We start from the raw sequence: 26121 nt of genomic DNA, 5'->3' as shown, positions 1-26121 counted from the left end.
CTCTAGCACCACAGTTCAAAGTCATCAGTTATTCTTGTGTTGTCTTTATTAATTGTCCAGCTTTCAGATTCACAGGTACCTGTGGATCAAATGATAATTCTGTTTCCAGTTTTCTAAGGAGGCAACAGACCACTTTCTGTAGGGATTGTACCATTTTACATTTTCACAAGCAGTGTATGAAAGTTATAATCTCTCCACATCCTTGCCAGCATTTATTGTTTACTATCTTAATAAATATTGCTATTGTTGATGTAGTGAGAGGCTGTCTAATTATTGTTTTGATTTGCATCTCTCCGATAGCTAATGAATGAGCTCTGGTGACTTAATGGTAAGGAGTTGTGCTTGCCAGACCAAAGGCATGTTATCCACCAGCTGCTGTGCAGGAGAAAGAGGAACAGTCTTCTCTTGTGTGTTTACTGCCTCTGAACACCTGGGAGTGGGGCAGCGATGAGTCAGTTCTGACTCGAAGGTCCATAAGAACAACAGTTGCTAAGCTAATGAAGGGAGCTTTTGTGGTAAGGAGGTCCTCTGCCAACCCTAAGAAAACTGGTTTGAATCTATCAGCTTCTCTGTGAGAAAAAGTGAATTGTCTTCTCCTGTATGTGATTTACTGCCTCTGAAAGCTGCCTGTATGGTCAGCTGTGAGTTGGTTCCAGTGTGACAGCCCATAACAATAGCAATTAATGATCTGGAGCATTTCTTGATTTCTTTTTGGCCAACTGAATGGCTTCTTTGGCTAAGTGTCTATCCATGCCTTTTGCCATTTTATATTTGGTTGTCTTTTTCTTGTTGAGGTGGTTTCTACAGCTTTAACATATGAGTTCTTTGTCAGATATATCATTGCTAAGTATTTTTCCCCCATCTGTAGATTTTATTTTTACTCTTTCAGAGAAATCATTTGATGCACATACAGATTTAATTTTTACGAGGTATCAATCATCCAGTTTATCCTTTGTTTAGAATAACTGAAAGTTACATTTGATAGTCTGTTTATGCTGTAGTTAGCGACTCCAAAATTTTTCCCAAATATCCTTTGTTTAGAATAACTGAAAGTTACATTTGATAGTCTGTTTATGCTGTAGTTAGCGACTCCAAAATTTGTCCCAAATACCCTTTGTTTAGAATAACTGAAAGTTACATTTGATAGTCTGTTTATGCTGTAGTTAGCGACTCCAAAATGTGTCCTGATAATCCTTATAGTTTAAGGGTTTACTCCTCAATCCACCTTGAGTGAGTTGTTTTATGGTGTGAAAAATGAATCTTAGTTTTCTGCAGATAGATGTTCGGTTTTGCCAGCACTATTTGTTAAAGAGACTGTCTTTTTCCCACTTACTGGATTTTTTTCTTGTGAAAGATCAGTTGACAATAAGTGGATGGACTTACATCTTGATTCAAGTGTCTTCCATTGGCCTGTGTGTTCATCACTGTACCAGTACTCGACACTGTTTTGATTTCCATGGCCCTGTAGTAGGATGAAGGCAGATATAGAGTGAGATGAGGCATTGTAACCCCTCAAGCGTTGTTTTCCTTCTTCAGTAGAGTTTTGCTTCTCTGGAAAGCTTTGTTTTCCTTTTTTAGTAGTTTTGTATCTCTTTCCTTTCTGTGTAAATTTGATTATTACTTTTTCCATCTCCTTGAAGAATAGTATTGGAATCCGACCTGTATGTAGATTTCTTGCAGTGCTGTCATTTTCACACTGTTAAGTCTTCCTATCCATGATCATGTTTGGGTTTTTTTTTGTGTTGTTTTTTTTTTTATGTAGATCTCCTTCATTTCTTGGTAGTAGTGTTTTGTAGGTTTTTTTTGTTTGTTTGTCTGTTTTGTATAGTTCTTCTGTATCTCTAGTTAGGTTTTTTGCTAAATATTACCAATTTTTTATGGCTTTCATAAATGGCATTGTTTTCCTCATTTCTCAAGGCATTCTTAGTTGAGGAAGTTTGTTTAGGAAAACATTTTCCAACTTACTTGGTTCTATAAATGTATCATGCTTTCTGTGACTTATGCCAGAAATATGAGCAGCGTACCTCTTCTTTTCTCCTACTGTCTCTTCTCACTAATTTTTCCTAATATTTTTTTCCCAGCATTAAGTTTAGGAATACAAAAAGTGAAATGAAATAAAACATCTTTCCATTTTAAAAGTACTTAACAAACTTTATGAAATCATTAAGATATAATTAGCAAATTTTCCAAATTTATAAGAGAGTTCTGTGTAACTCTACTACTTTCCTCTTAACTCAAAACAAATCAGTTCCTAGATTCTGGAGTAGGAACTTAGTCTTTTTCATTCTGAAATTTTAAAGTTGAAATACTGTATTTGTATAAAAATATATAATACTCCATTTTAGGTAGGAGAAGGAGAGAAATTGGTGAGAGCTCTTTTTGCTGTGGCTCGAGAACTTCAGCCTTCTATCATTTTTATAGGTAAGAATATGTATACCTTCTAAATTAGTCGGATATTTGTGGCATACCCAACTCCAAATAAGAGACTTAGGATAAGAAAGACTATTCAGAAAAAAATGTTTTTCAAGAAAGTTAAGACTTAGACTATTGAGAAAAAATTAATAGGACCCACTGTCTTAATTTACAATGAACCAGATTATTTAATATAAAATTATATAGATTGGCCTTTAATAAAAGTCTTATGCTTATATTTTTGTAGATGAAGTTGACAGCCTTTTGTGTGAAAGAAGAGAAGGTGAACATGATGCGAGTAGACGTTTAAAAACAGAATTTCTAATAGAATTTGATGGTGTAAGTGTTGATTTTTTTAAAATATCATTGTTTTTATATATATAAAATCAACCTGATTTGTGTGTGTATATATGTGTGTCTCCTTACTAAATGATCAAAATTAGAAATATAAATTGTACCTTTGTTACTTTTTCTAAAATCATTGGACTCATTTTTGGCTCTTTTGTCGTGTAGGTACAGTCAGCTGGAGATGACAGAGTACTTGTAATGGGTGCAACTAACAGACCACAAGAGCTTGATGATGCTGTTCTCAGGTAGAGAGATTTATGTGAATACACACATATTTATTACTAATATATTTACTCATATGCTCAACTCACATACTTTTATCTCCTTTCTCGATTTTAAAGCTTTAAAATTTTATCTTTTTCTCCCTAGTCTATCCTCTGCCCTCTTGTTACCAACTTAAATATGGTTGTTTTTTCCCTCCATTATTGGGGACAGAAGTGTGTGTTTGGAATGGGGTTTTTTAATTTATAAAGTAACATTAATTATCATTGATTAATTAAAGTTTCCCATTGTAAATAAGGTTTTTGAGAAATGAGCCAGCTTATCAAGAGAACTAGTTTTAAGCAAATTGCTCAGTTGTTTTCAGTTAAAATAAATTGTCTTGAAACTCTTAAAATTGATTTATATCTTCTGTTATTAGGCCACATGAGAAACTAATAAAGGCAGTGCCAATGAAAACTATGTTCTTAATTCTTGCATGTTTGAACAAATTTAGTGCCTTCATCTTAGAAGAACAGTTTGACTCAAAATAAAATTCTTAGTCCTTGCTTTCTGAATTTACATCTTTGCGCCATTATTTCTAGATTGGATGTTGCACTTCCAAAGTTTGAAACTAACTTGATATTTTCTGCATTTGCAGATTTTTTTTTACTAAATATAATTTACAGCCATTGGGATCTGCTTATTTACTGACTATGATGATTGACCTACATCTGTTTTCCAAGGATTTTCTTGTATCCTTGAGTATAATCTCCTCCATTTTGAGAAAGTTGGTTTTAGTACTGTGATGGTTTTCTGAAGCCATCATTTTGGAAGTTTTTCCCAGCACATAAGTTATGCAGCATGTTGGGTCTTTTTTATGTCCTCTGTGATTTCCTTTCTAATAGTTTTAAATCTTGATCTTTCTGTGCTTATTTAAGGTCTGTCTTCTCAAGCCTATCATCCTTATTTCTTACCTGTATGGTATCATCCTTTCTGCTACTTTCCTAACTTGTTTCTGCTTTTTTTTTTTCTTTTTTTTTTTTTTTTAAATTCTTTCCTTACCTCTGGTATCTTATTTTCCTTTACTTCTGCTTCTGTTGTCTTTTTTTTTCTTTGAATCCTTGTTTATAATTTCTTTCAGCTCTTATATCCCATTGAATTCCATAGTTACCCCCCTATTATATTTGTGTGTGTGTGTGTGTATGTTAAATTTATTTTTTATCATCCATTGTTGCACATTTTCTTCTCTCCCCTTTCCCCACCCTAGTAAGCACTGCACCTCTTATTCCAGATTGTTGTCATATATACAATACCTAATCATGTATTTCTTTTAGACAGCTCTTCCCCTTATCTGTTCCAATGCAGTATTCATTATCTAGCCATTCTTTTCTTGTTGTCCCCTCAAACCTTTAAGTCAGTCCTTTTTTATAAGAGCAGTGTTATACAGTATTTGTCCTTTTGTGACGAAGCTATTTCACTCAGCATAATGTCCTCCAGGCTCCCCCATGTTATGTAATGTTTTACAAGTTCATTGTTTTTCAATGTTGTGTAATATTTCATTGTGTAACTGTGCCATAGTTTTTCTATCCATTCATTTGTTGATAGGCACTTGCGTTGCTTCCATCTCTTTGCTGGTGTGAATAACACAACAGTAAACATGAATAGACATCATCTGTTTGGGTGATGGCTCTGGTTTCTTAAGGGTATATTCCTGGTAGTAGAATTGCTAGGTCAAATGCTATTTCTATTTCCAACTTTTTGAGAAAGCACCAGACTGTCTTTCATGGTGACTATACCATTTTGTATTCCCACCAGCAGTGAATAACAGTTTCAATCTCTCCACAACCTTACCAGATTTGTTGTTTGCTCCTTTGTTAATTTTTTTACTCACAGTTTAAATTTTCTCCATGGAAAAATAATTTTGCAAATGTTCTTCATTTTATCTACTTTATATTTATCATCCACCCTCCCTTTTTTAGATAGTGTTGTTGTTGCTTTTATCGGTCCTATGCCTTTTGAAAAAAGCTTGGTATTTGAAAGAGGAAAATTATTTGAGAAACTCTGTTTTGGGAAGGGGTATAAAGTAAGGTATTGGAGAGATATCTTTAGTTATAGTGTCCTGTGCCTCCCCTAGACTAACAAACAGTCTACCTCACTTGGGTAACCCTATCTGTTTAAAAAAAAATAGGCGTGTCTTCTTCACCGAAGAAAGGTTGGTTACAGGCCCACTTGACATCTTGCCAAACTTAGAAATGCTTTCTTAAACGGATAGATTTTTCTGTTGAGTTTTCTTTGTTTAACCTCGCTACTCCCATGGTGTTACCTAGGGTTCACATGGGCTGCAGAGTCAGACCGCTCTCATGTTTATTTAAATGGAAGGATGGTGGTTTGTTGGGCGGGTTTTGTGTGGGGTTTTGTTTTTTTTTAAATCTGCAGATGTGCTATCTCTCTCTGTCTCCATTGGAAAATTCTTGAGCACTACCAGCCATGCCTGTACTCTGCTGTGGCAGACCTTCTTTGTATATTCCTTTCTACATGAGATGAATTGGCACAGTGATGGCATCAGTAGATTTGATGATGTCAGAGATAATGAGGGTGGTACAACATAGGAGAGGAATCAGATCTGTTGTTCTGCAGGGTCACTATGAGCCGCCTTTCTCAACTTGTTGGCATCTTACAACACCACCAGTTGTTGATGAGGAGGTTTAGATTTTTATTCTCTTGTTTTCAGATAGAAGACAACAGAGATCTCTTACTGTGGCATTTTGTATCAGAATTAATTTGTTTTAAAATGTTACTGTTATTTAACAATAGACACACAAATGATAAATGTTAACTTCTGACAATAGTGATAAAATATTTTTAAACCTTAGGTAAACATTACAACAACTTCATAAAAAAGTATTCAAACTTGGTGAAAAAGGAAAAAATCACTAACTAGCAACAGGTTTTAAAATATCGGTTTTATTTTTAAATATCTGTTTTGGTGACTGCTGAGATGCATTTACAAATTTCCGGAATGTTTTGCTTAAAGTTTGCTTTTTTCTCAAGTCATCTGCTAATTGAATTGAATTAGGTACCTTTAAATGAAAAATTTACTTTCTTAATTTTCCTAACTTTTTTCTTTTTTGTAGGCGTTTTATCAAACGGGTATATGTGTCTTTACCAAATGAGGAGGTATGTGTCTTTGTTGTAATTCTTTTTAAACAGAAGCAAGAACTACCAACTTGACAGTTAAATTTTCCAATCCTAGTTATGTTGGGTAAAGTTTGACAGTTTCTTATAAAAGTTAAGTATCCCAATCCAAGCTGCTTTGACAGTTTCTTATAAAGACGAGAAGAAACTTACCATAAAACTCAGCTGTTATGTGCCTAGGAATCCAAAAAATTAAGACCTGAGTTCACAAAAAGATACATAAGACTCTTCATAGCAGCATTATGAATAATAGTCCCAAATTGAAAGCAATTTAAAAATTTTCATCAATTAGTGAGTGGGTAAAGAAATGCAGCATATCCATTTTATATAAGACCATTTGGTAATAATGTTGAATCAATTGCTTCTGTGTAGTTTAATATGTCATTATATAACATACTAAGTAAAAGAAGCCAGAAGCAAAAGATTACATATAGGATCATATTTATGTGAAAAGCCTAGGAGGGCAAGTTTATGAAGATGTTTCCAGGGATTGAGTGTTAAGAGGGCAGCTCTGACTGCAGAGAAGAATATGTTAATGTTTTGGGTAGTGGGAGTATTTTAAAGCCAAATGGTAATAGTTGCATAAGTCAGTATACATTTATTAAACATTTTTTAATTTTGTACTTAATGATGTTTGAATTTCATAGTATATGAATTCATACTTCCATACATTTTGTTTTATGTTTTATATTGGTTTCCTTACAAAGTTCATATACATTGTGTTTCACATGATTCTTCATTTACATTGTGTTTCACATAATCATTCCCATTCATTATAGTTTTTTAAAATTTTTTTATTATTAATTTCAATGAAAATTTACAGACTTTGGATTTAAAGTCATTCATTATTGCTTTTTTCTCCCCTCCTAACCCACCCCCCAGTACACTCCCCTCTTGGAAAAGTAAAAGAAAAATTCTTTCATTGTTTTACAATCCCTCCCCCCACTATTCATTATGTTTTATTAAATTAATCATCATTGAACTGTGCCCACTGTTACTGTCTTTACAGATCCCCACGAGATCTTTCCCATTTTTTTTACCCCTCCCTCTGTTCACAAAATTGTGCGCCCCTGTGATTTCACCCCACCCATCCTTACCCTCTGTTCCCACCCTGGATATTCATGTACATTTTACTTGTTATCTGTCACAGCCATAAAATTAATAATTTTAAAATGTTGTTCAGCTTAGATTCTTCACATACTTGATAGTAACAGTAGCTACTTGGTTTATCTCATTAATTCTCTCAGAAACTTTAAAAATACAAATTTTTTTAAAAAAAACACCTTTTAAAAATAAGTTTTTTTAAAAAATCTCAACCAACAGTAACAAAGCTCTAAAAGGTGAAGAATATGTGTAAGATCATTTAGCTAACAAATAATGATAGTAAGAAGTTGAACCTGATTCTGAAGTCCAGAAAAGTGGATGAGTGCCAATAAGCAAGCTCAGTGTTGTGCAATTTGAATATATATGCATATAAAGCATCCACATTATTATTATGGTCTATACTAGGGATCTCTGGTGGCCTAGTGGTAAGAAGCTGTGCTGCAATCTCAATAGCACACAGTTCAAATTCACCAGCTCCTCTGTGGGGGAAGGATGGGCAATCTCCTCCCTTGGAATTTAATGCCTCTGAAAATCTGTGAGAGGTCAGCTATGAGTTGGTTCCAACTCAGTGGCATACAACAAAGACATACTAATTAGCCTGACATAAATATCAATCATTAGCAGTATTAACAATGTAGGAATAAGAAAAAAACACAGCTTTATTAGTGGCTAGGTATCTTGTAAGGCTTTTCATTTTTAAAGTTGTTTGTGTAATTGACCCTATTTTTTGTTAGTAAACAGGACATGTTAAGCATTTAATAATTGATGCTTCTTACTTGGTGACAGAATAGTGAATTGGAAACTGTAACAATGGAAAATGCTATGCCCTTTACCATTGATTTTGCTATAACATCCAGTACAATTGTCCTGATTCTAAACATCTTCAACTTTAAACCTTTAAAATGCCTAGTCATTGATATTTCATGAAAACAATGATGCTTTTTGAGAGAAGGAGTATTCTTTTGTTGGCTGTATCATCAAGCTAATTCTTGGGATTGATAACTCTCTAATATTTCTTTTCAGACAAGGCTACTTTTACTTAAAAATCTGTTATGTAAGCAAGGAAGCCCATTGACCCAAAAAGAACTAGCACAACTGGCTAGGTAAGTAATTTGATTTGTTTTATCTTTCAACTTTTGTGTGTAGTGAGAGGAGGTAAGAATTCTTTCTCTCTTTCTTGGTTTTTTAAGCTGAAGTATAATCTAAGTGATTTATTAGAGAACTTCTTCAAGCTACATTATTTTCTCCCCTCCCCCCATTCTGTGTACATAGTGTCATGGATTTAATTATATCCCACAAAAATGTGTGTCAGCTTAGGTAGGCCATGAACCTCAGTGATTTGGCAGTTATATAATGATGGAATCATTCCCTCAAATGTGATCAGCTAATCAATTGTGAGAAAATTAGGGTTGAGATACAGTACCCTTACAGTACCCAGGTCACAGCCATGATCCAATGAAAGGAGAGATGAGACTCTTTACCCAGAGCTAATAGAGGAAAAACATTTACCTCCAGAACAAGCACCTTCAGTTTGGACTATTAGCATCCCAAGCTATGAGAGAAAAAAGTTCTGTTTGAAGCAAAGCCAAAGAAGCTTTTAGGTATAGAGATGTTGTGTATGTGGGGGAGGGAGAGTGTGTACATATGTGTAGAAGGATTTATTTCAAGGAGATGACTTATTTGCTTGTAGAGGCTATTAAGACTCAGGTCTGTGGGTTGAACGTCAGGAGAGGTTCTATCTGAGGAGGGTAATCCATCCTAAATGTTAGCTAGCAGATTCCAAAGAATCATTGCAGACTGCAACTTCAGAGGCTGACAAAGCCTGGTAAAATCATTAAGGTTGAAGACACAAGCTCAAATCCTAAAAGTTACAAGTTAGGTACAAAGTCAGACAAAAAGCTCTTTAGCTTTTCTAGAGAGTCACAACATATATATTCAGTGTAGGTCACACCCCTGAGGAGACTTTCCCTTCATCAGATGAGGCTGATTATACCTTTCTACAACTGCTTCTGATCCTGCCTCTTTAACGTCATCACACAAACTCACTGTGGTCTAGTCCTGATTTTAGAAACACAAGTTGGTATGAACTGCACTACCAGAGCTCCCTATCATTGACATCATGTTGTTGATTGCCTTCAAGTTGAGCACGACTCACAGTGACCCTATGAACAAAGTCCTAAAGCCCTTTTTAACTATTGACATTTATCAAAATTTATAGAGTATATGGAGGCATGTTGTTTAGGAAGTGGATGCCACTCCTGCTTCCAGTCTAAAAGATTTAAGTGTTGCATTTTGACCCTAATAAAATCTAGGAAAGTGTAAAGTCATACAGGATTGTCTGCGTACACAGAAGAGATAATCATGGGAACTCACAGAAGTTAGAATTTATAGGACCTAGGATAGTTACACTGAAGATCATGACCATGTTGTTAGGCAGTACTAGCTGTCACACTGTCTACTTGTGGTCTTTCTGTTACAACAATGCTGGATAACTAATGGTACTAAGAGTAGGATACTGCTCTTTTTGTGCATAAACGGATTTATTTAATTGAGGACTTTAAAAAAACAAACAGACCTCTTAAGATATGTTCATCAAAAAAGAAAATGTAGCAACATTATTTATTATATTATATTGAGCAAAGAATCAAACTGATATAAAGGAATACAGTCTGCTGAGTATGAAAATGCATCTCAATTGAAACTCTTTGCAGCCTGCATTGAACTAATTGGTTATCAAACTATGAGTCAATATTAAGATGGAGGTACCATTAGCAGAGTATTTTAATCACTTCACCGACAAGGCTCCTTTACTCTCTTAGAGGAGGATGGTTATAGTAGTAAAATAATGTATGTAAATTGCAAGCATGGATTGATTAATAAGGAGAACATTCAGTGCTTTTGTTGTCAGATATGGTAACATTTATTCATGTGGCTTTTGTTGTTACTTGTTGGAGTATTCCTGCTTATGGAAACCCTTATATGAAATGTGTTCCCTGGTTCAGAAGCATGCTTACCATCTTAGTATATTCCACTTGTTGTAGCCATTTTAGAGTGTGTGTGTCTGTGTTTATATGTAATAATTTGTGAGGTGTTTTTTGGTTTATACTTTTTTCCATTTTTTTAAAATAGTGATTTTAATGAAAGTTTACAGAAAAATTGTATTTTCATTCATTAATGGTTGCACCTTTTCCTCCCTACCGTCACCTCAGTTCACTTTTTAAAAGAAAAAAATATTCATTTATTGTTGCATAATTTCCTCCCTTCCTCCACCCCCAACCCCTCACCCACTTCACTTTGCTTTGTATCTCTTATTCTGGACTGTTGTCATACGTATAGTAAGTAATCATATATTCTTTTTAAACAGTTCTTTCCTTCATCTGTTCCAATAAAATATTAATTATTTATCCCCTCTTTTCTTTGTTACCCCCAACCCCCATGTTAGTCCTGTTTTATAACAATGGTATTGTATAGTATTTGTCCTTTTGTGACTGAGATATTTCACTCAGCATAAGGTCCTCCAGGGTCACCTGTGTTGTGTAATATTTTATGAGTTCCTTGTTTTTCAGTGCTGCATATTATTCCTTTGTGTGAATATACCACAGCTTCTTCATTCATTTGTTTATGAGCACTTGGGTTTCTGCCATCTTTTTTCTGTTGTGAATAACACAGCCATAATCATGGGTGTGCATACATCTGCTTTGGTGGAAGCTCTGGTTTCTTAAAGTTATATTCCTAGTAGTGGAATTGCTAGGTCAAATGAAATCTCTTTCCAACTTTCAGAGAAAGCCCCAGACTGCCTTCCACATTGTTTGTACGAGGATGCTGCTCTTAAAAGTTACCTAAAATGTAGTAACAGTTTTGTTTAGTTTGAGTTATAGATAGAACTGGAAGATGCTTAAGATACCTACTAGTAAATTAAGAAATTCTGGTGGCCTAATGAAAAGGAGCTGTACTGCTGACACAAAGGCATACAGTTGGATTCCACCAGCTACGCCATGGAAAAAAGAGACAGCCTCCTGTGCAATTTGCTGCCTCTGAAAATGTGCTGGAGTGCTAGCTGTCAGTTACTTCTGACTCAAGAGCACATAGCAACAACATCAGTAGTAAATAATTTTAAAAATAGTAAAGAATTCAAAAATCTGAACTATATTAAAGAGAACGTGGCTTTTGGCTTGGAGGAAGGCTCATCAAATATCTGCATTATGCAGGTGATACAGCCTTGCTTACAGAAAGTGAAAAAGGCTTGAAGTACTTACTGAAGAAAATCAAAGATTTCCAAATAGGTTATTACTTACTGAAGAAAAAAAAAAGACTTCATATAGATTGTATTTCAGTGTTAAGAAGACAAAAATAATCACTACTGGACCATTAAGCAATAGATGGAGAAGATTGAAGTTGTCAAAGTTTTCATTTTCCTTGGAGCCATATCCACCCCATGGTAACAGCAATCAAGAAATCAAAAGATCTGTTACCTTGGACAAATCTGCTATCAAGGACCTCTTTAAAATGCTAAAGAGCACAGATAACAGCTTAAAAACTTAAGGTGCTCTTGATCCTAACCATAGTATTTTCATTTGCTTTGTATGCCTATGATAGTTGAAAAATAACTAAGAAAGACTGAAGAGAAATTGATGCTTTCGAATTGTGGTATAAACGTGTCTTGGACGAAGTGCAACCAGGTGCTCCTTAGAGACAAGCATCATGAAACTTGATCTCACATACTTTAGACATGTTATCAGGGAAAGGCCAGTCCTTGGGAAAAGACACTGTGCTGGGAAAGGTAAAGGGTCAGTAAAAGAGAGGACGACCCTCAACAAGATAGATTGACACCGTGATTGCAACATGGTCTTAAGCATGGTGGCAATTGTACAGGTGATGCAGGATAGAACAAGCTTCCACTCTGTTCTTGATAGCGTTGCTTTGAGTTGTAGTTGCCTCAGCAGCATCTGACAACAACAACGATAGTAAAAGCTCTGGTGGCATAATCCGTAGGTAGTTGTGTTGCTAACTCAAAGGCCAGGCTTCTCTGCTTGTCTGAAAACTAAGGAACTAGAAAGCAGAAACTGAAGAATGTTGAAAGCAGAGCTGCCTGTGTGATGAGGAGCCCCAGGGAGTAGTGAATTCATTATTCATTACTCTGCCAATCTAATGGTCAGTGGTTTGAATCTCTGGAGGACCAATTGCTCTATTAGGGAAAGATGGACATTATCCTCCAGTAAAGACTTACAGCCTTGGAAACCCTGTGGATGATCACTGTGAGTTGAAATAAATGCACTGGCAATGGATTTGGTTTTTGGTTTGATTACAAATGATTTTCTTTACTTTTTAAAAGAAAGTGAAAAAATGGTGAATCATCACATTGCATGGTGGTGGAGGCACAGGGTACTCACAAGCTCGACTTTCGGTAGCAGGTCTGGGGAAGGGGCAGCAAGCACTTTGTCTGGCCCCACAGGGGAATTTAAAAACCTGGCAACAAAATAAGCTGTTCTTTGTGACTGAGGCAGTGATGAACTTTATACTTCCTGTTCCTGTTTAAAACATCTGGATTCTCTACTAGAACATCTGATGCCACCTATAGTTAAAATGAAGTGTTGTCTTGAAGCCTGTTGTACATTTCAGAATAAACTTTTGTAAAACAATGAAGATAAAGAAACCATCTCTTTAGTTTTTCTCACTCAGCCATTCCAGTCTTAACTGTATAGTCAAAGTAAATGCAGTGCAGAATCCTGTCAGAATCTGCTTTTCAGCCTTTGTTATGCCGAGAATTCTGTACCACCTGGAATTAAATCAACTCATTTGAAAGTGTAAAATAAGAAAGGTAGTGTACATGTTGTTGTTGTTAAGTGCCATCGAGTCAGACGACTCCTAGCGACTCTATGAACTAAATACCTGAACACTTGTGTAACTTTTGTCATTTCTCAAATTTCATAGAGTTTCCAGAGGCAAGCTATTTTGGAAGTGGATGCCACTCCTGCTTCCAAGCTTGTTTTAATTGGGGAGCTCCACCAAACACTGTTCACCATGGGTAACCATTATTGTATTTGATACATCAGTGTCACAGTAACCACGAGCTACCTCTGTACAGCAAATGGACAGACCAGTGCTACACCACTTAGAAAAATTATTAAAACCAGGCCTGAGTGACGCAGATTATAATCACCCACCTTTGGCTTGGTAGCATCACTTTATATGGCACAATGTGTAGAAAAAAAGAATAGTGAAAAACAGAGAGCTCATGATCAGAACAATTTCTACCCAAGTCCCGGTGAAGTGATTTTAAAAATTTAAAACTTCTTATATCTTCTCACACCAGATTCAAACTCAAAAACTCATCACGTTGGAACCCATATGTACCTGATCATTCAGCGGACTCTCAGGAGACCATAAATTGTGCAGGAGGAGATTGCTCATCTCTCTTACTCTGCACCACTGGTGAATTTGTACTACCAGGATTAGCAGTGCAGCTCCCTATAGAATATGTCACTAGAGCTCTCTGCTATGAGTTCAGTTCTTTTATATTCTGTGTAATTTTTAACTTTTACATTGTATACTTTTAAATTATGTATATAAGTGGAAATTATTTGAGCTCTGTTGATATATGCTTTAATTTGTCATTGAAAAACTTGTAATTTTAAAATACTTGAAAAATATATGAGTAGTTGGTAATTTTAATAAAAGGCCTGAGATCTCATGTGTTTCAGAAAAGAATAAATATTTGAAAAGTGACATTCCTCTTATTCTGAGGGAAAATTTTGCTAGTAATATTTGATAGTTGCTGGCGTGGCATATGATAAGTAAATGCTTTCTTCTTTATTTTATTTCCCATTTTTCCTTGCTTCTCTGAGTGCTTAACCTCTTGGCTTTTCAAGACTTTGCATTGTGTCATTCTATTAACATGTGCCTCCTTTTATCTGTATTTTATACCCAAACCCTTCCTTCGTTCTGTCCTATATTTACAGAAATACGCCTTGTTTGACCCTCGTTCAGTCAATGCAATGATCTTTGCCAAGATGAACATGAACAGAGAAGTAATTATGTGGTTATATGATGACATATCACAATATAAATGGTAGTTTACAGATGTTACTTATCCAGGTGTCATGTTCACTTGTTGACAGCCTTGTGAAGGCCATATTCCTAAAGGAATGGTTCTAATGATGTAAATTTGAGGCACTGGGAGGAGCCAGCAGGGAGCTCTGGCACCTAGCCTCTAGGGAGTTGGCACTGATAACCTAACGGCTGTGGTGTTTCAGACCTACTAGCAGGTACAAGGGAGAAAGATGGGCGGTCTCATGTGATTTACAGCTTCAAAAACCTGCTGGAGAGGCAGCTATAAGTGGATACCAGCCTGACAACAGTGAGAGAGAAAGGGAAAATGAGCCAGTGGTTTCCTGGTTTGTTTGGTTTTTCTGCAAGTGGGCCTTTCTTTAAAATCAAACTATATTAAGCCGTTTACTTCTACATAAAGTCATCATGTTGGTGGTGGTGGTGTTACTGTTACACATTATTGAGTTGCTTGAGACTCATAGCGACCCTATGTACAACATCCCTAAACTCTGCTCTGTCCTGTGCCAATCGCACTGTCTCAAATACACCTATCCTGATTATCCCAGTAACTGAATCAATGGAGATGGAAAAATCTGAAGTGTAAAACTGATTCCACACAGATGCCTTTCCATAGTCAATAAAGCACAAATAGACATTCTTCTGGTATTCCTTAATTTCAGCCAGGATCCACCTGACATCAGCAGTGATATCCCTAGTGCCATGGCCTCTTCTAAATTCCTGCTTAAACTTCTGGCAGTTCCCAATCTATGTACTATTTTAGCTAATTCTGAATGATCTTCAGTATTTTGCTTGCATGTGATATTAATGATATTGCTTGATAGTTTCCACATTCTATTGGGTCACCTTTCTTGGAAATGGGAAAATTTATCAATCTCTCCAAATCTATCTGCCAGACAACTGTGCTCCAAATTTCTTGGCATAGACTGGTGAGCACATCCAAAGCTGCATATGTTAATTGAAACAAGTCAGTTGATATCCCATTGATTCTTGGGACCTTATTTTTTGCCAATGTCCTCAATGCCGCTTCTACTTCCTCATTCATTACCATTGGCTCCTGCTCATATGATACTTCCTGAAATTTTTCAGTGTCAGTCAGTTCTTTTTGGTAACAATGATTCTGTGTATTCCCTCCATCTTACTTTGGTGCTTTCCTGGTCATTCAGTATATTGCCCGTAGTATCTTTTAATATTATGACATTAAGCTTAAATTTGTTCTCTCAGCTTTAGATTGTGTTTGGGGAGAACATTGTTCCAAGTGGTACAGCACTTTTCTGTCAGTTTGCTGTACTGAGGTAACTTAGGATTGCTATGATACTGAAAACTGGGCCACTGGTATGTGTCAAATACCATAATAAAGATTACCATGGTGGACAGGGTTTGGTAGAGATCCCTAATTAAGACAGACTAGGAAGCAGAATGGGCCATCTACTTCCTAAATAATAGGCCTTTGAAAACTGTTAATACTAAAGGAATGAGGATAGTTATAGTAGTGTGATGGAAGAGCCCAGATTGGACATCAGTTGAAATGAGGAAAAACAAGAACAAACATTGTTTAATAATTGGAACATGGAATGTGCATAGCTTGAATATTGTAAAACTGGAAAGTGTTAAAATTGATTAGGAGCACATGAGTATCAACCTACTGGGCATTAGTGAGATGAGATGGACCAGCTTTGGCCACTTTGAATCAGATGATCATATGTTTCACTATGTAGCGAATGAAAAACAGAGGAAGAATGGTGTTTCATTCATAGTCAGAAAATCAAGTTCTGTCCTGAAGTACAATGTTTTGAGTGATGTTGTGGTTGTGGTTGTTGTTGTGTTGCTTGCAACTCTTAGCGACCCTGTGTACAACAGCCCTAAACCGTACTCTATCCTTTGTCAATCTTATCGTCTCTGACTCACCTACCCTCATTATCCCAGACACTGAATCAGTCTGTCTCCTCAAGGATCTTCATCTCCTGCACTGTCCCTCCAAGGACTAGTCCCTCCTTGCAACATGTCCAGAGTATGTCAGACAAAGCTTCTGAATCCTTGCCTTCAAGGATCAGCCCAGTTTAACCTTCTCCAGGATGGACCTGTTTGTTCTCTTAGCAGTCCATGGTATATTCAGTACTCTTTTCCAACATCACAGCTCAAAGACATCAACTCCCTAGTCATTGTCCATCTCTCTGATGTTCTGAGTGATAGGATAGCTAATATCCATATGTATACAAGGAAAACATCTTCACACAACTATTATTCTGGTTCACTATTAGGTTCAAAAGTCATTTCAGTGGCCACATAGATCACATAGAACCATACCTATGGTTATTGTGTTTACTAGAGACGTTAACAGGTTACATTTCAGAAAAGCATTATAAATGTGTTCTAAAGCCCTTTCAACCTCACAGATCAGTGTTTAAAAGTTCTCTCTTTCCTGCCGATTATGCTATCTCCCTCATTCTTCCAGTAAGCTTGAGAGAAGGCCCTTGGCTCTGACTGTTGGGCAGCAGTCTCAAATCAACTCTGTCTCATCCTGATCTCTGGTTCTCCACTGAGCTGCTGCTACCCTTGTGTAGATCCTTGTCTGATTGGAGTAGGAATCTCTGAGCCCAAAGGACACACTCTGCAGTCTCTTCTGCTGTTTTCTTGCTAATAGTGAAATTATCTTTTTTTCCTAGTCTGCTCAATTTCAGTGTTGTGTTATATACCCTGTGGTATTAGGGGTTTATTGTCCAAAATTATTTCCCTATCCATTAACTTACTTTGCCATGTGGATGGATGGGAATAAATGAATAGGGTTTGTTAGCCTATCCACAGGAAGACTGACTAGTTTTACCAATCCATAAGGGGATTAGCTAGTCTCACTATGAAATTAGAAAATCCAGCAACTGAAATGGAGAAACTTCACTGCCAGCAAAGAAGTAGCAAGAGAATGTAATGTGACCAGAGATTCTTGCTGCAGCCAGACAAGGGCCTACAGGAGCAACAGCCACAGCAGAGAACCAGAGACCTGGCATGAGATGGAGCAGATCTTGGGACTTCAGCACCACTGAACCAGAACTAAGAGCTTTTTGCCCAAATTTGTTGGAAGACTTTGGCGAGTGAAGAACCAGTATTAGCAGGACTGAGAACTTTGTAATACTGGTCTAAAGCTGAGAGGCTCATGGCTGAGGCATCTGCAAGCCATTTCAGAAGCTGTCCTGACTGTATTCTGCTACTAATGTGAATTTCAGCTTTTTGACTTCCCCAGTATTGTTTGTGAGCTATTGGACACAGTAAAGCAGTAAGATTGGTGTTGGGATGAATAGAAAGAGGATTGAGAGCTTGGGGAACATGTCTCAGCTCATGAGAATTGGTTTGTGTTGTTGATGCTGTTGATGGGGACAGTTCCCCTTCGTGAAGTTGGTATAGGTCAAATATGGCCATCCCTATATGACCTTTGCTCTTTTTACACATCCTATTTCATGTTCTCACCCAGTCATATAGTGAATGTCAAAGTCATTGGCAAGGAAAGCCATTTTGAATAGTAAACTCAGTATACCAACACAAGCTTTTATAGTAAACATAATTTTTATTTACTACACAGATTTAAAATCTGCACAAAAGAAAATTACTTACTCTCTCTTCCCTTTTCTAGAATGACTGATGGATACTCAGGAAGTGATCTAACAGCTTTGGCAAAAGATGCAGCACTAGGTCCTATCCGAGGTAGGTGTGTCCAAGAGCTTGAAGCATTTACACCTATTATTATTATTATTATACCACTTTAGACATGTACTTTTCTATTGAGAAATCTTTTTACTATAAGTAGGAAAGTTATATCAGTGGAATACTCAGTACAAGATTATGTCTATGCTCACAAAATAAATCCCAAAACCTGTTGTCATCAATTGAATTCTGACTCCTAGCCACCTTGTAGGGGAGAGTAGTACTTCACTATAGCACTTCCAAGGCTGTAAATAATTATGGAAGCCAATTTTCCCATACTACAGGTAGCAGGTTTGTACCACTATCCTGTCAGTTAGGATTCTCACTCTCTGTATTAGGGGCCAGCAGACCTTTTTCTGGACCATGTATGGTTTCTGTTGCTGCTGTTTTGCCTCTCTTCCATTTCCTTTTTCTTCTTTATTATAACATTTTAAATAGTGAAAGTAACTGTTTCTATCTTGGAGACCATACAGAGCCAGGCACACACTAATGGCTGTGGCCCCTGTTCTGTGCAAGAGTTTCACTTGATAATTGGTAAAAAGCGGCAGAAAACTCAAATGAGATCTCTTTTTTCAGTTAGTAGAAAGTAAATTATAAAGAACGATATTATATGCTTATCAGATTTCTGACTCTTTTCAGTTCAATATTCTGATTCCAGTTGAAATGGAATATATCTAAAGGAATATAAATATGCTTTTAGTCCAACTGATGGTGATGAATTTTTTCATTTGAAGAGAACATAAATCTGGTGGCGTAATGCATTTTGTATTGACTGGTCACTGAAAGGTCAACAGTTCAAATCTATGAGGGGAAAAAGGTGGATCTTCTGTAAAAAGGCAAGCTTCTGGAAAGATTTACAACCTTAGAAATCTGGTGAAGGGTCATTGTGAGCCAGAATAAATACTTTGGCAGTGGGTTTGGGTTTTGGTTAAGGAATATATAAGGGGAATTTTTACCATTAATACTCTTTGTTATTTGTCATGAAATTGAAGCAAAATATATCCTTCCTTGCTGTATTTTGATTGACGTTAATTTGTGGATCCTGAAATACCACTTAGCTTCTTACCACTAGGCCACCAGAGCACCTTTATTTTTCAATTAGGTTAAATTAAAATGTTACATAACTTCAAGAAGCTCTGGTGGCTTAGAGGTAAGGTGTGGTGCTGCCAGCCTAAAGCCGCATGGTTCAAATCCACTAGTTGCTTAGTGGGAGAAAGATGGGAGAAAAATGTGCAATTTACAGCTTCAGAAAACCTGCTGGAGGGTCAGCTATGAATTGTTTATAACTCAACAGTACATAACCACCTAACATGACTTTAGAGTGAATGTTTTTAAATTACTTTACCCTGACAGCCTGAGCAGTGGCTAAATAATACTTTCAGGTATTAAATTTTAGTGTCAGGAATTAACCTGAAAGCACAGAATCAGTGCCAAGTTGGTTCCTGTGGTGTGGATGTTAGACGTATTTTAACTTTCCAACCTCTTCATTTCTGACATCTACCCCTACCCCTGTACTCTCTTTTCTACTCATTACCCTTGAGTCAGAACTGACTTATAGTTGATCCTCCTCCAGTGGTTAATCACATGTTGTTGTTGTTGTTGTGTGCCGTCAAGTCATTTGCGACTCATAACGACCCTATGTACAACAGCTCTAAACTGTGCTCTGTCCTGTGCCAGTCACACTGTCTCTGACACTCCCATCCCGATTACCCCAGTCACTGAATCAATCCACCTCATAGAGGGCCTTCCCCTCCTGTGCCATCCCTCCACCCTCCCAATCATGATGTCCTTCTCCAAGGACCAGTCTCTCCTTACAACATGTCCAGAGTATATTAGACAGAGCCTCCAAGGAGCCACCCGGTTTAAACCTTTCCAGGATGAATCTGTTTGTTTTCCTAGCAGTCTATGGTACCCTCAGTACTCTTCTCCAGCACCACAGCTCAAAGGCATCAGTTCTCCTTCTATCCTCCCTGGTCATTGTCCAACTCTCTGATGCATAACAAGTGATTGCAAAGACCATGGCCTGTATCAGACGCACCTTAGTCTCCAGAGAGACACCATTGCTCTTCAGTACTTTGGAGAGGTCCCTAACAGCAGACTTTCCCATGACAATGTACCTTTTAATTTCCTGGCTACTGGTGCGAAGCCAAGCAAACTAAAGCTGTGTACAATCTCAATCTCTTCACCATCCATCCTGATGCTGCCAATTGGCCCAGTGGTGAGAATCTTTGTCTTCTTGACATTGAGTTTCAATCCATATTGGAGGCTGCAGTCCTTGACCCTCTGCAGCAAGCACTTCAGGTCCTCCTCAGTTTCAGCAAGCAGGGTTATGTCATCTGCATAACACAGATTGTTGATAGATCGTCCACCAATCTTGACCCCACACTTCTCCTCATAGAGCCCAGCCTCTTGGATAACCTGTTCTGCATTCAGGTTGAAAAGGTATGGAGCTAGGACGCATCCCTGGAGTACGCCCTTCCCGATTTTGAACCATACAGTGTTCCCTTGCTCCATTCTGACGACTGCCTCCTGGTCCAAGTATAAGTTTCGCATTAGAACGATCAAGTGTTCTAGGATTCCCATTGTTCTCAGAGTCAGCCACAGTTTGTTATGATCCACATAGTCATTGAAACACAGACATTCCTCTGGTATTCCCTGCTTTCAGCTAAGTTCCATCTAACATCAGCTACAATATCCCTAATACCACAATCCCTTCTAAACCCAGTCTGGACTTCTGGCAGTTCTTGCCTCCAAGGAGCAATTTGATTTCATCTTTTCTAGAACAGACCTGTTATACAAAATCTACGTATGAATCGCTGAATGAAAAAACATGTTGTTTTTAACTTTTACTCACATGATGATAAAAATACATCTTTTTAATAGTGATTTTTTTCTTTTAATAGTGTTTATGCAATTTATACTGTTTTAGTACCATTTAAACATTGATTTTCAGATCTATACTTCGTTTTGCCTTTCAGAAACAAAAATGTAAAAAAAATAAATATTTACTTGACTTTTATATTTTACAGAATTGAAACCAGAACAGGTGAAGAATATGTCAGCCAGTGAGGTATTACTATTTTAGAATTACATCTTCTTACTTTTGGTTCTCCATATTATAAAAAATCTTTTCTGAATTCTTGCAGTTTATAATTTGATCAGAAAGTAGAAAAAAATTAACCTTAATTCAAAATGTGGAAGCATATAAAACTATATAATCTCTTTGATAATGGACAAAAGCCATTTTACATATTAATTTAAAAAATTTATCAATTCATGTTATATAAATTATTAAATAAAATTTGAGAAATTGTTTTTATACATTATGAATGTAACAGGTGTGTTAGAAATCAATTCTATCAAGGACCTCTAAAGAACTAACACAACTCAGAAAAAAACATTATATTAATGGTTAATTCCAACAAAAAGATATAGGTTAAATGAGCAAAGGAAAAGAAACATAGGACAGAATGTAGGAGAAGCAAGGCACAAGTGTCCTGCTTTCTCTCCTTGTCGAGTTGTATGGACAGTACATAGTTTTCCCAGTATCAGTGTATGACAACATGGACAAAATATTGATAACTAGGGATGCTCACAGAAGCCTTGAAAGCCGGAGTTTTTGTTAGAGGTTAGCCACATATAGATGGAATGCCTTTGTAAGATCAGACTGTAACGTGCAACCCATGGTCACCGTCACAAATCATGTTGTTAGAAGAAATCATCTGGTGTGGCATGAACAAAAATCACACTCATTTTAGGTATCATATTTAAGAGTTTAGAGGTTATCTCCTAGAAGCCCGTAAAGGACCATAATTGCTTTGGAATGTTTAACATGTAAACAACCTGGGCCTGAGTTATTCCTTTACTGTATACAGATAGGCTCCATTATGTATCATTTTGTTACTCGTTCTGTCTGATTTTTTTTCAGATTTAACTTCACATTTTCTGTTTGTATATCTTTACAAATTCTGTATAATTCTTTTTTTTTTCCTAAATGTCTTGTGTGTAGATTTAAAAAATAGGTTTGTTGTTGTTGTTATGTGCTGTCAAGTCGTTTTCGACTCATAGCAACCCTGTAGGTTTAAGTACAGTTTATTCATAGAATCTCATACTATATTTTAAATTTTTCTGTACTCTTAGAAGGGACCTCTGATGGCCTAGACTGTAGGGAGTTTTGCTGCTAACCCAAAGATGGTGCCTTTTTGGTGGTTCAAATCCACCAGCTGTGTGTGAGAAAGAAGGGCAATCTCCAATAGATTTACAGCCTTGTTAATACACTGGAGGGCCAGCTATGAGTTGGTCCAAATCAACATCAATGAGAAAGAATATACTAATATTATAAACTAATACTGTTTTAGTCTTTGAAAGAATAAATATTACATATTACTTTTCACACACCACTCCCCCACCTTAGGCCAGGGCCGATAACGTTCATATCTCATGTATTCTAGTCACCTTGATTTAAAATATTTGGTAAAACTTTAACAAGTTACATTGTTTGGTATTGGAAAACCAGTAGGTAGGTAAATTCAGTTTATCTTTAATATTACAAATTAAAATAAATTATTGGAATCTGTGTTTTTAAAGGGTTGTTGTTGTTTTGTCAAGTTGGAACTGACCTATAGCTGATCCTCCAGTAGGTTTTCAGAAGTAGTTGCATGGGAGGAGGTTGTCTATCCTTTTCCCACGGAGCAGCTGGTGGGTTCAAACAGTGTGCTGATGGGATTGCAGCACAGCTTCTTACCACTAGGCCACCAGAGCTTTATTGTACCAAAAAGTACTGGTTATAATTTGAGGACAAAGAATATTTTGTTTTAATAACATGTGCTTTACATTCAGTTTTACCTAATCAGTTCTTTGTCATTTAATGAGAAATCTATACTATTTATTTCATCCTCTTTCTAAAGTAACTACCAAGTTACTTTTTCCTGTTTTTTGTTATATGCTATCAAGTTGCTTGTGACCCTTAATTGACTATAAAATGTAATCCATATTTTTCATATATCTACATACATACCAAACTGTTTACTTACATTACAATTTAATGAAAAGCTTTAAAAACCTTTACTCCTGTATAAGAGCTAGTTTATAGAAGCAGGTAAGCTCATCTGGTGACTGTGTGGCAGCTCTATGCAGCCTTTTTCTTTTTAACTAATGTTTCAGGTTAGGTTACAAGTTTAGGTATGATAATTTTTAAAAATCTATGTTAATGGAGTTACCAGAGGATATAACATAATTAGATTAAGAGTCATAAATAAACATGTAAATATTATTTTTAAAAAATTCTGTCCAAAATTCCTTTATTTATATACCAGTAACAGTTTTTAACAAGTCTCAGTTTGTGGCAAATGCCATTTTGTTTTATAAGATCCTTGGGTAAACAGGTCTACTCAGGTAAACTCAGTCTAGGGGAGCTTTGGTGGCCTAGTGGCAAGGACCTGCAACTACAATCCCAGAGGCGCACAGTTCGAATCCACCAAATGCTCTGCCGGGGAAGGAGGGGCAGTCTCCTCCTGTACCAGTCAGATCTGATTTGACGGTACACGTACAAAAATATTAAAATTTTAAAAAAATAAATAAAATTATTACTCAGTCTTGTTTTAATCTACATTTTCAAAAGTCAATTTAAATTGTCAAGAAAATTTCAAATTAGTCTAAAATACATTATAAGCAGTATTAAAATTAAATTTTTTTATGTATAAGCATTCTACATGCTGTTAATGAGGACTATTTCCTTAAAAGTTCCAAACCTGCCACTTCCTTTCTAATAGACTTATCATGAATTTGTAGTGAGAGACTTGAGGATACAAAATGCCCTGCAATTATGCGTACAAAAAGGATTGAAAGGAAATAAATAGTAGTGTATATATGTCTGATTAGCAGAACTGTGAATGGTTGGTTTTTAACCTGTAATTTTTTTCCTTTTTTAATTTATTTTGTTTTTATTGAGAAAATGGTATTTTAAATGTTAATAACTAAGAATCTACACAAGGATAAAAGTATATTAGTGTAACTTTTGGTAAGGTTTTTTTATATAATGAACTTAACTAACAATAGTAAAATGTTAAAATAATTGTTACCAGATGCTCTGCTGGAGAAGGAGGGACAATCTCCTCCTATACCAGTCAGATATGATTTGACAGTACACACACAAAAAATAGTTTAAAAAAATTAAATACAAAAAAATTGTTAAAATTTCCAAAGAATATATATGCATGTATGTATGTACTAGAGCAACATAATTAACTCATTGTTGCATTAACTATTGTGTTTGGGTTCATAATTTGTGTTGCCTTTTTTTTTTTAATCTAGATGAGAAATATTCGATTATCAGATTTCACAGAGTCCTTGAAAAAGATAAAACGCAGCGTGAGCCCTCAAACCTTAGAAGCATACATACGTTGGAACAAGGATTTTGGAGATACTACAGTTTAAGGAAATAACCTAGATAAACCTGCAGAACATTTTGGTTACTAAGAAACACATGATCTTCAATGAGCAGTTAGTTATCAACGAAAGAAAAATCAGCCTCAGTTTACAGGACTTTTAAGTCTTACTATTATTTGTGCACTAAGCTTGAAGATAAGCCAGAACACAAGTTTAAATAAAGTATACAGTTGGAATGGAATGTTTTGTTGAAGGCCTCCTTGCCTTGTTAGTGTTGGTTATCCCTGTGGGCACTATAAGAGCACAACATGAAGTAATGATGGTCTTCTCTCCTGATGTCACCGTAATGTAAATAATTTTCTATTATGTTGCAGATGAAAGTATTCAAGGGATAGGGAATGGTAGAAGACACAAGAGCCTTCTGTTTGTTTGTCTTCTGAAGTCTTAATAATATTTTTCTTATACTCCTGTTGTCTTAAACTATGGATGTTTGAATGCCAAACACTAGAAGTTTTGTTGATTTCTGTCTTTCTTGAGTTGAGTGTGCCAAATTAAACTTTTTCCTCTGCTGCGTAGGGAAAAGTATTTTGAAGGGTTTTTTCTTCATAAATATGTACACATTAAATAATTGCTCCTTTCTTTTTTTGTTTTTCTTTTGCCTTGCTACCAAACAATTTAGAAAACAATTTGATCACCATCAAAGCAAATTTGTGAAATTAAGAAGGAAAGGACTGAAGGCTTGAGTTGCTCTGCCATGCAATACATTAGCCAATTCTCATGTAACCTGCAGTATTTTTCCTTTTTTTTTTTGTCAAAAATCTGTTACAGAATGTGGATTTATTTCTGAAGGAATTTATTTTCTATTCAGATTACTCTTAATACTTGTAAAGAATAAATTTAGCTGCTCTGAAAGTGGCTCTAATGCAAGAAAAGAAAAAATACTGGGAGCTAAGACATTTCTAATTTATTGCTTATTACTCTCTTACTGTTTACAGGAATAATTAAAAGCCAGTAGCTCTACCATCTTTTATTCTTAATAACAGTCTTCAAGAAAACTTTAAAAAGCTATTGAATTTTTATACATTGCATACATTTTATAGGTCCCTTGTCCTCACTTTATTAATGTAAATGTTCTGGTTTGTCAATCTCTTATTCTCCCAAATTGTACAGTAATTTTGTTTCTTGTTTGTGTATATATGCTTGGATTTTTAATATAAAAATGCTGATGTAGGAATTAGACACTCATATCTTGGCCTTTGAAATATTGTAATAAAGACAAATGGATATTTGTCCTCAGTTTATTTGTTAAAAGTTTGTTTACAGAATTTTTATTTGGTGCTTATACTCTCTTAACGTAAAATGTCATGAATGGGGAGAAATTTTTGTTGTAGTAAGATTTTTATTTTGGAATATATGTTTGATTTGCCATCATGTTAAAATCAAGAATTTGCCCTATAGATAAGAATTTTATAAAGACATACATTCTTGTTCATTTTACCCTTGTTCTTATTAAAGATTAACTAGAGAAGATGTATGATTTCTTAGGATAATGCACTGTTTGTAACCACAACTTTAAAATCATGCCTCTTCCAAGAATGGATTTTTAGAATTCCCTATATAGTTAAAATGAGACTTAAAATAAATACAATGTTTTAAAAGCCAAAGCTATGCATATTTAAATTAGTATTTTTTAAGTCTCAAACATGAAAACAT

The 26121-nt window shown here is 35.9% G+C and overlaps 1 protein-coding gene across 2 annotated transcripts in view; it reads left to right on the top strand.

Moving 5' to 3' along the window:
• The window catches only part of SPAST (spastin), an 84530-nt gene extending 60074 nt beyond the window's left edge, over nucleotides 1–24456 (top strand). For both annotated transcript variants that reach the window (XM_006882367.1, XM_006882366.1), the window contains 8 exons: nucleotides 2346–2421; nucleotides 2660–2751; nucleotides 2926–3005; nucleotides 6096–6138; nucleotides 8284–8363; nucleotides 17951–18021; nucleotides 21051–21091; nucleotides 24334–24456. In XM_006882367.1, coding sequence (XP_006882429.1) covers nucleotides 2346–2421; nucleotides 2660–2751; nucleotides 2926–3005; nucleotides 6096–6138; nucleotides 8284–8363; nucleotides 17951–18021; nucleotides 21051–21091; nucleotides 24334–24456 — 606 coding nt within the window. The remainder of the gene's footprint in view (nucleotides 1–2345; nucleotides 2422–2659; nucleotides 2752–2925; nucleotides 3006–6095; nucleotides 6139–8283; nucleotides 8364–17950; nucleotides 18022–21050; nucleotides 21092–24333) is intronic.
• Nucleotides 24457–26121: the final 1665 nt, after the last annotated feature.

This window comes from Elephantulus edwardii, unplaced genomic scaffold, assembly GCF_000299155.1.
Source record: "Elephantulus edwardii isolate Elephantulus edwardi_28Jun2011 unplaced genomic scaffold, EleEdw1.0 scaffold00019, whole genome shotgun sequence".
Lineage (NCBI taxonomy): Eukaryota > Metazoa > Chordata > Mammalia > Macroscelidea > Macroscelididae > Elephantulus > Elephantulus edwardii.
This window is presented reverse-complemented; position numbering and strand designations above follow the sequence as displayed.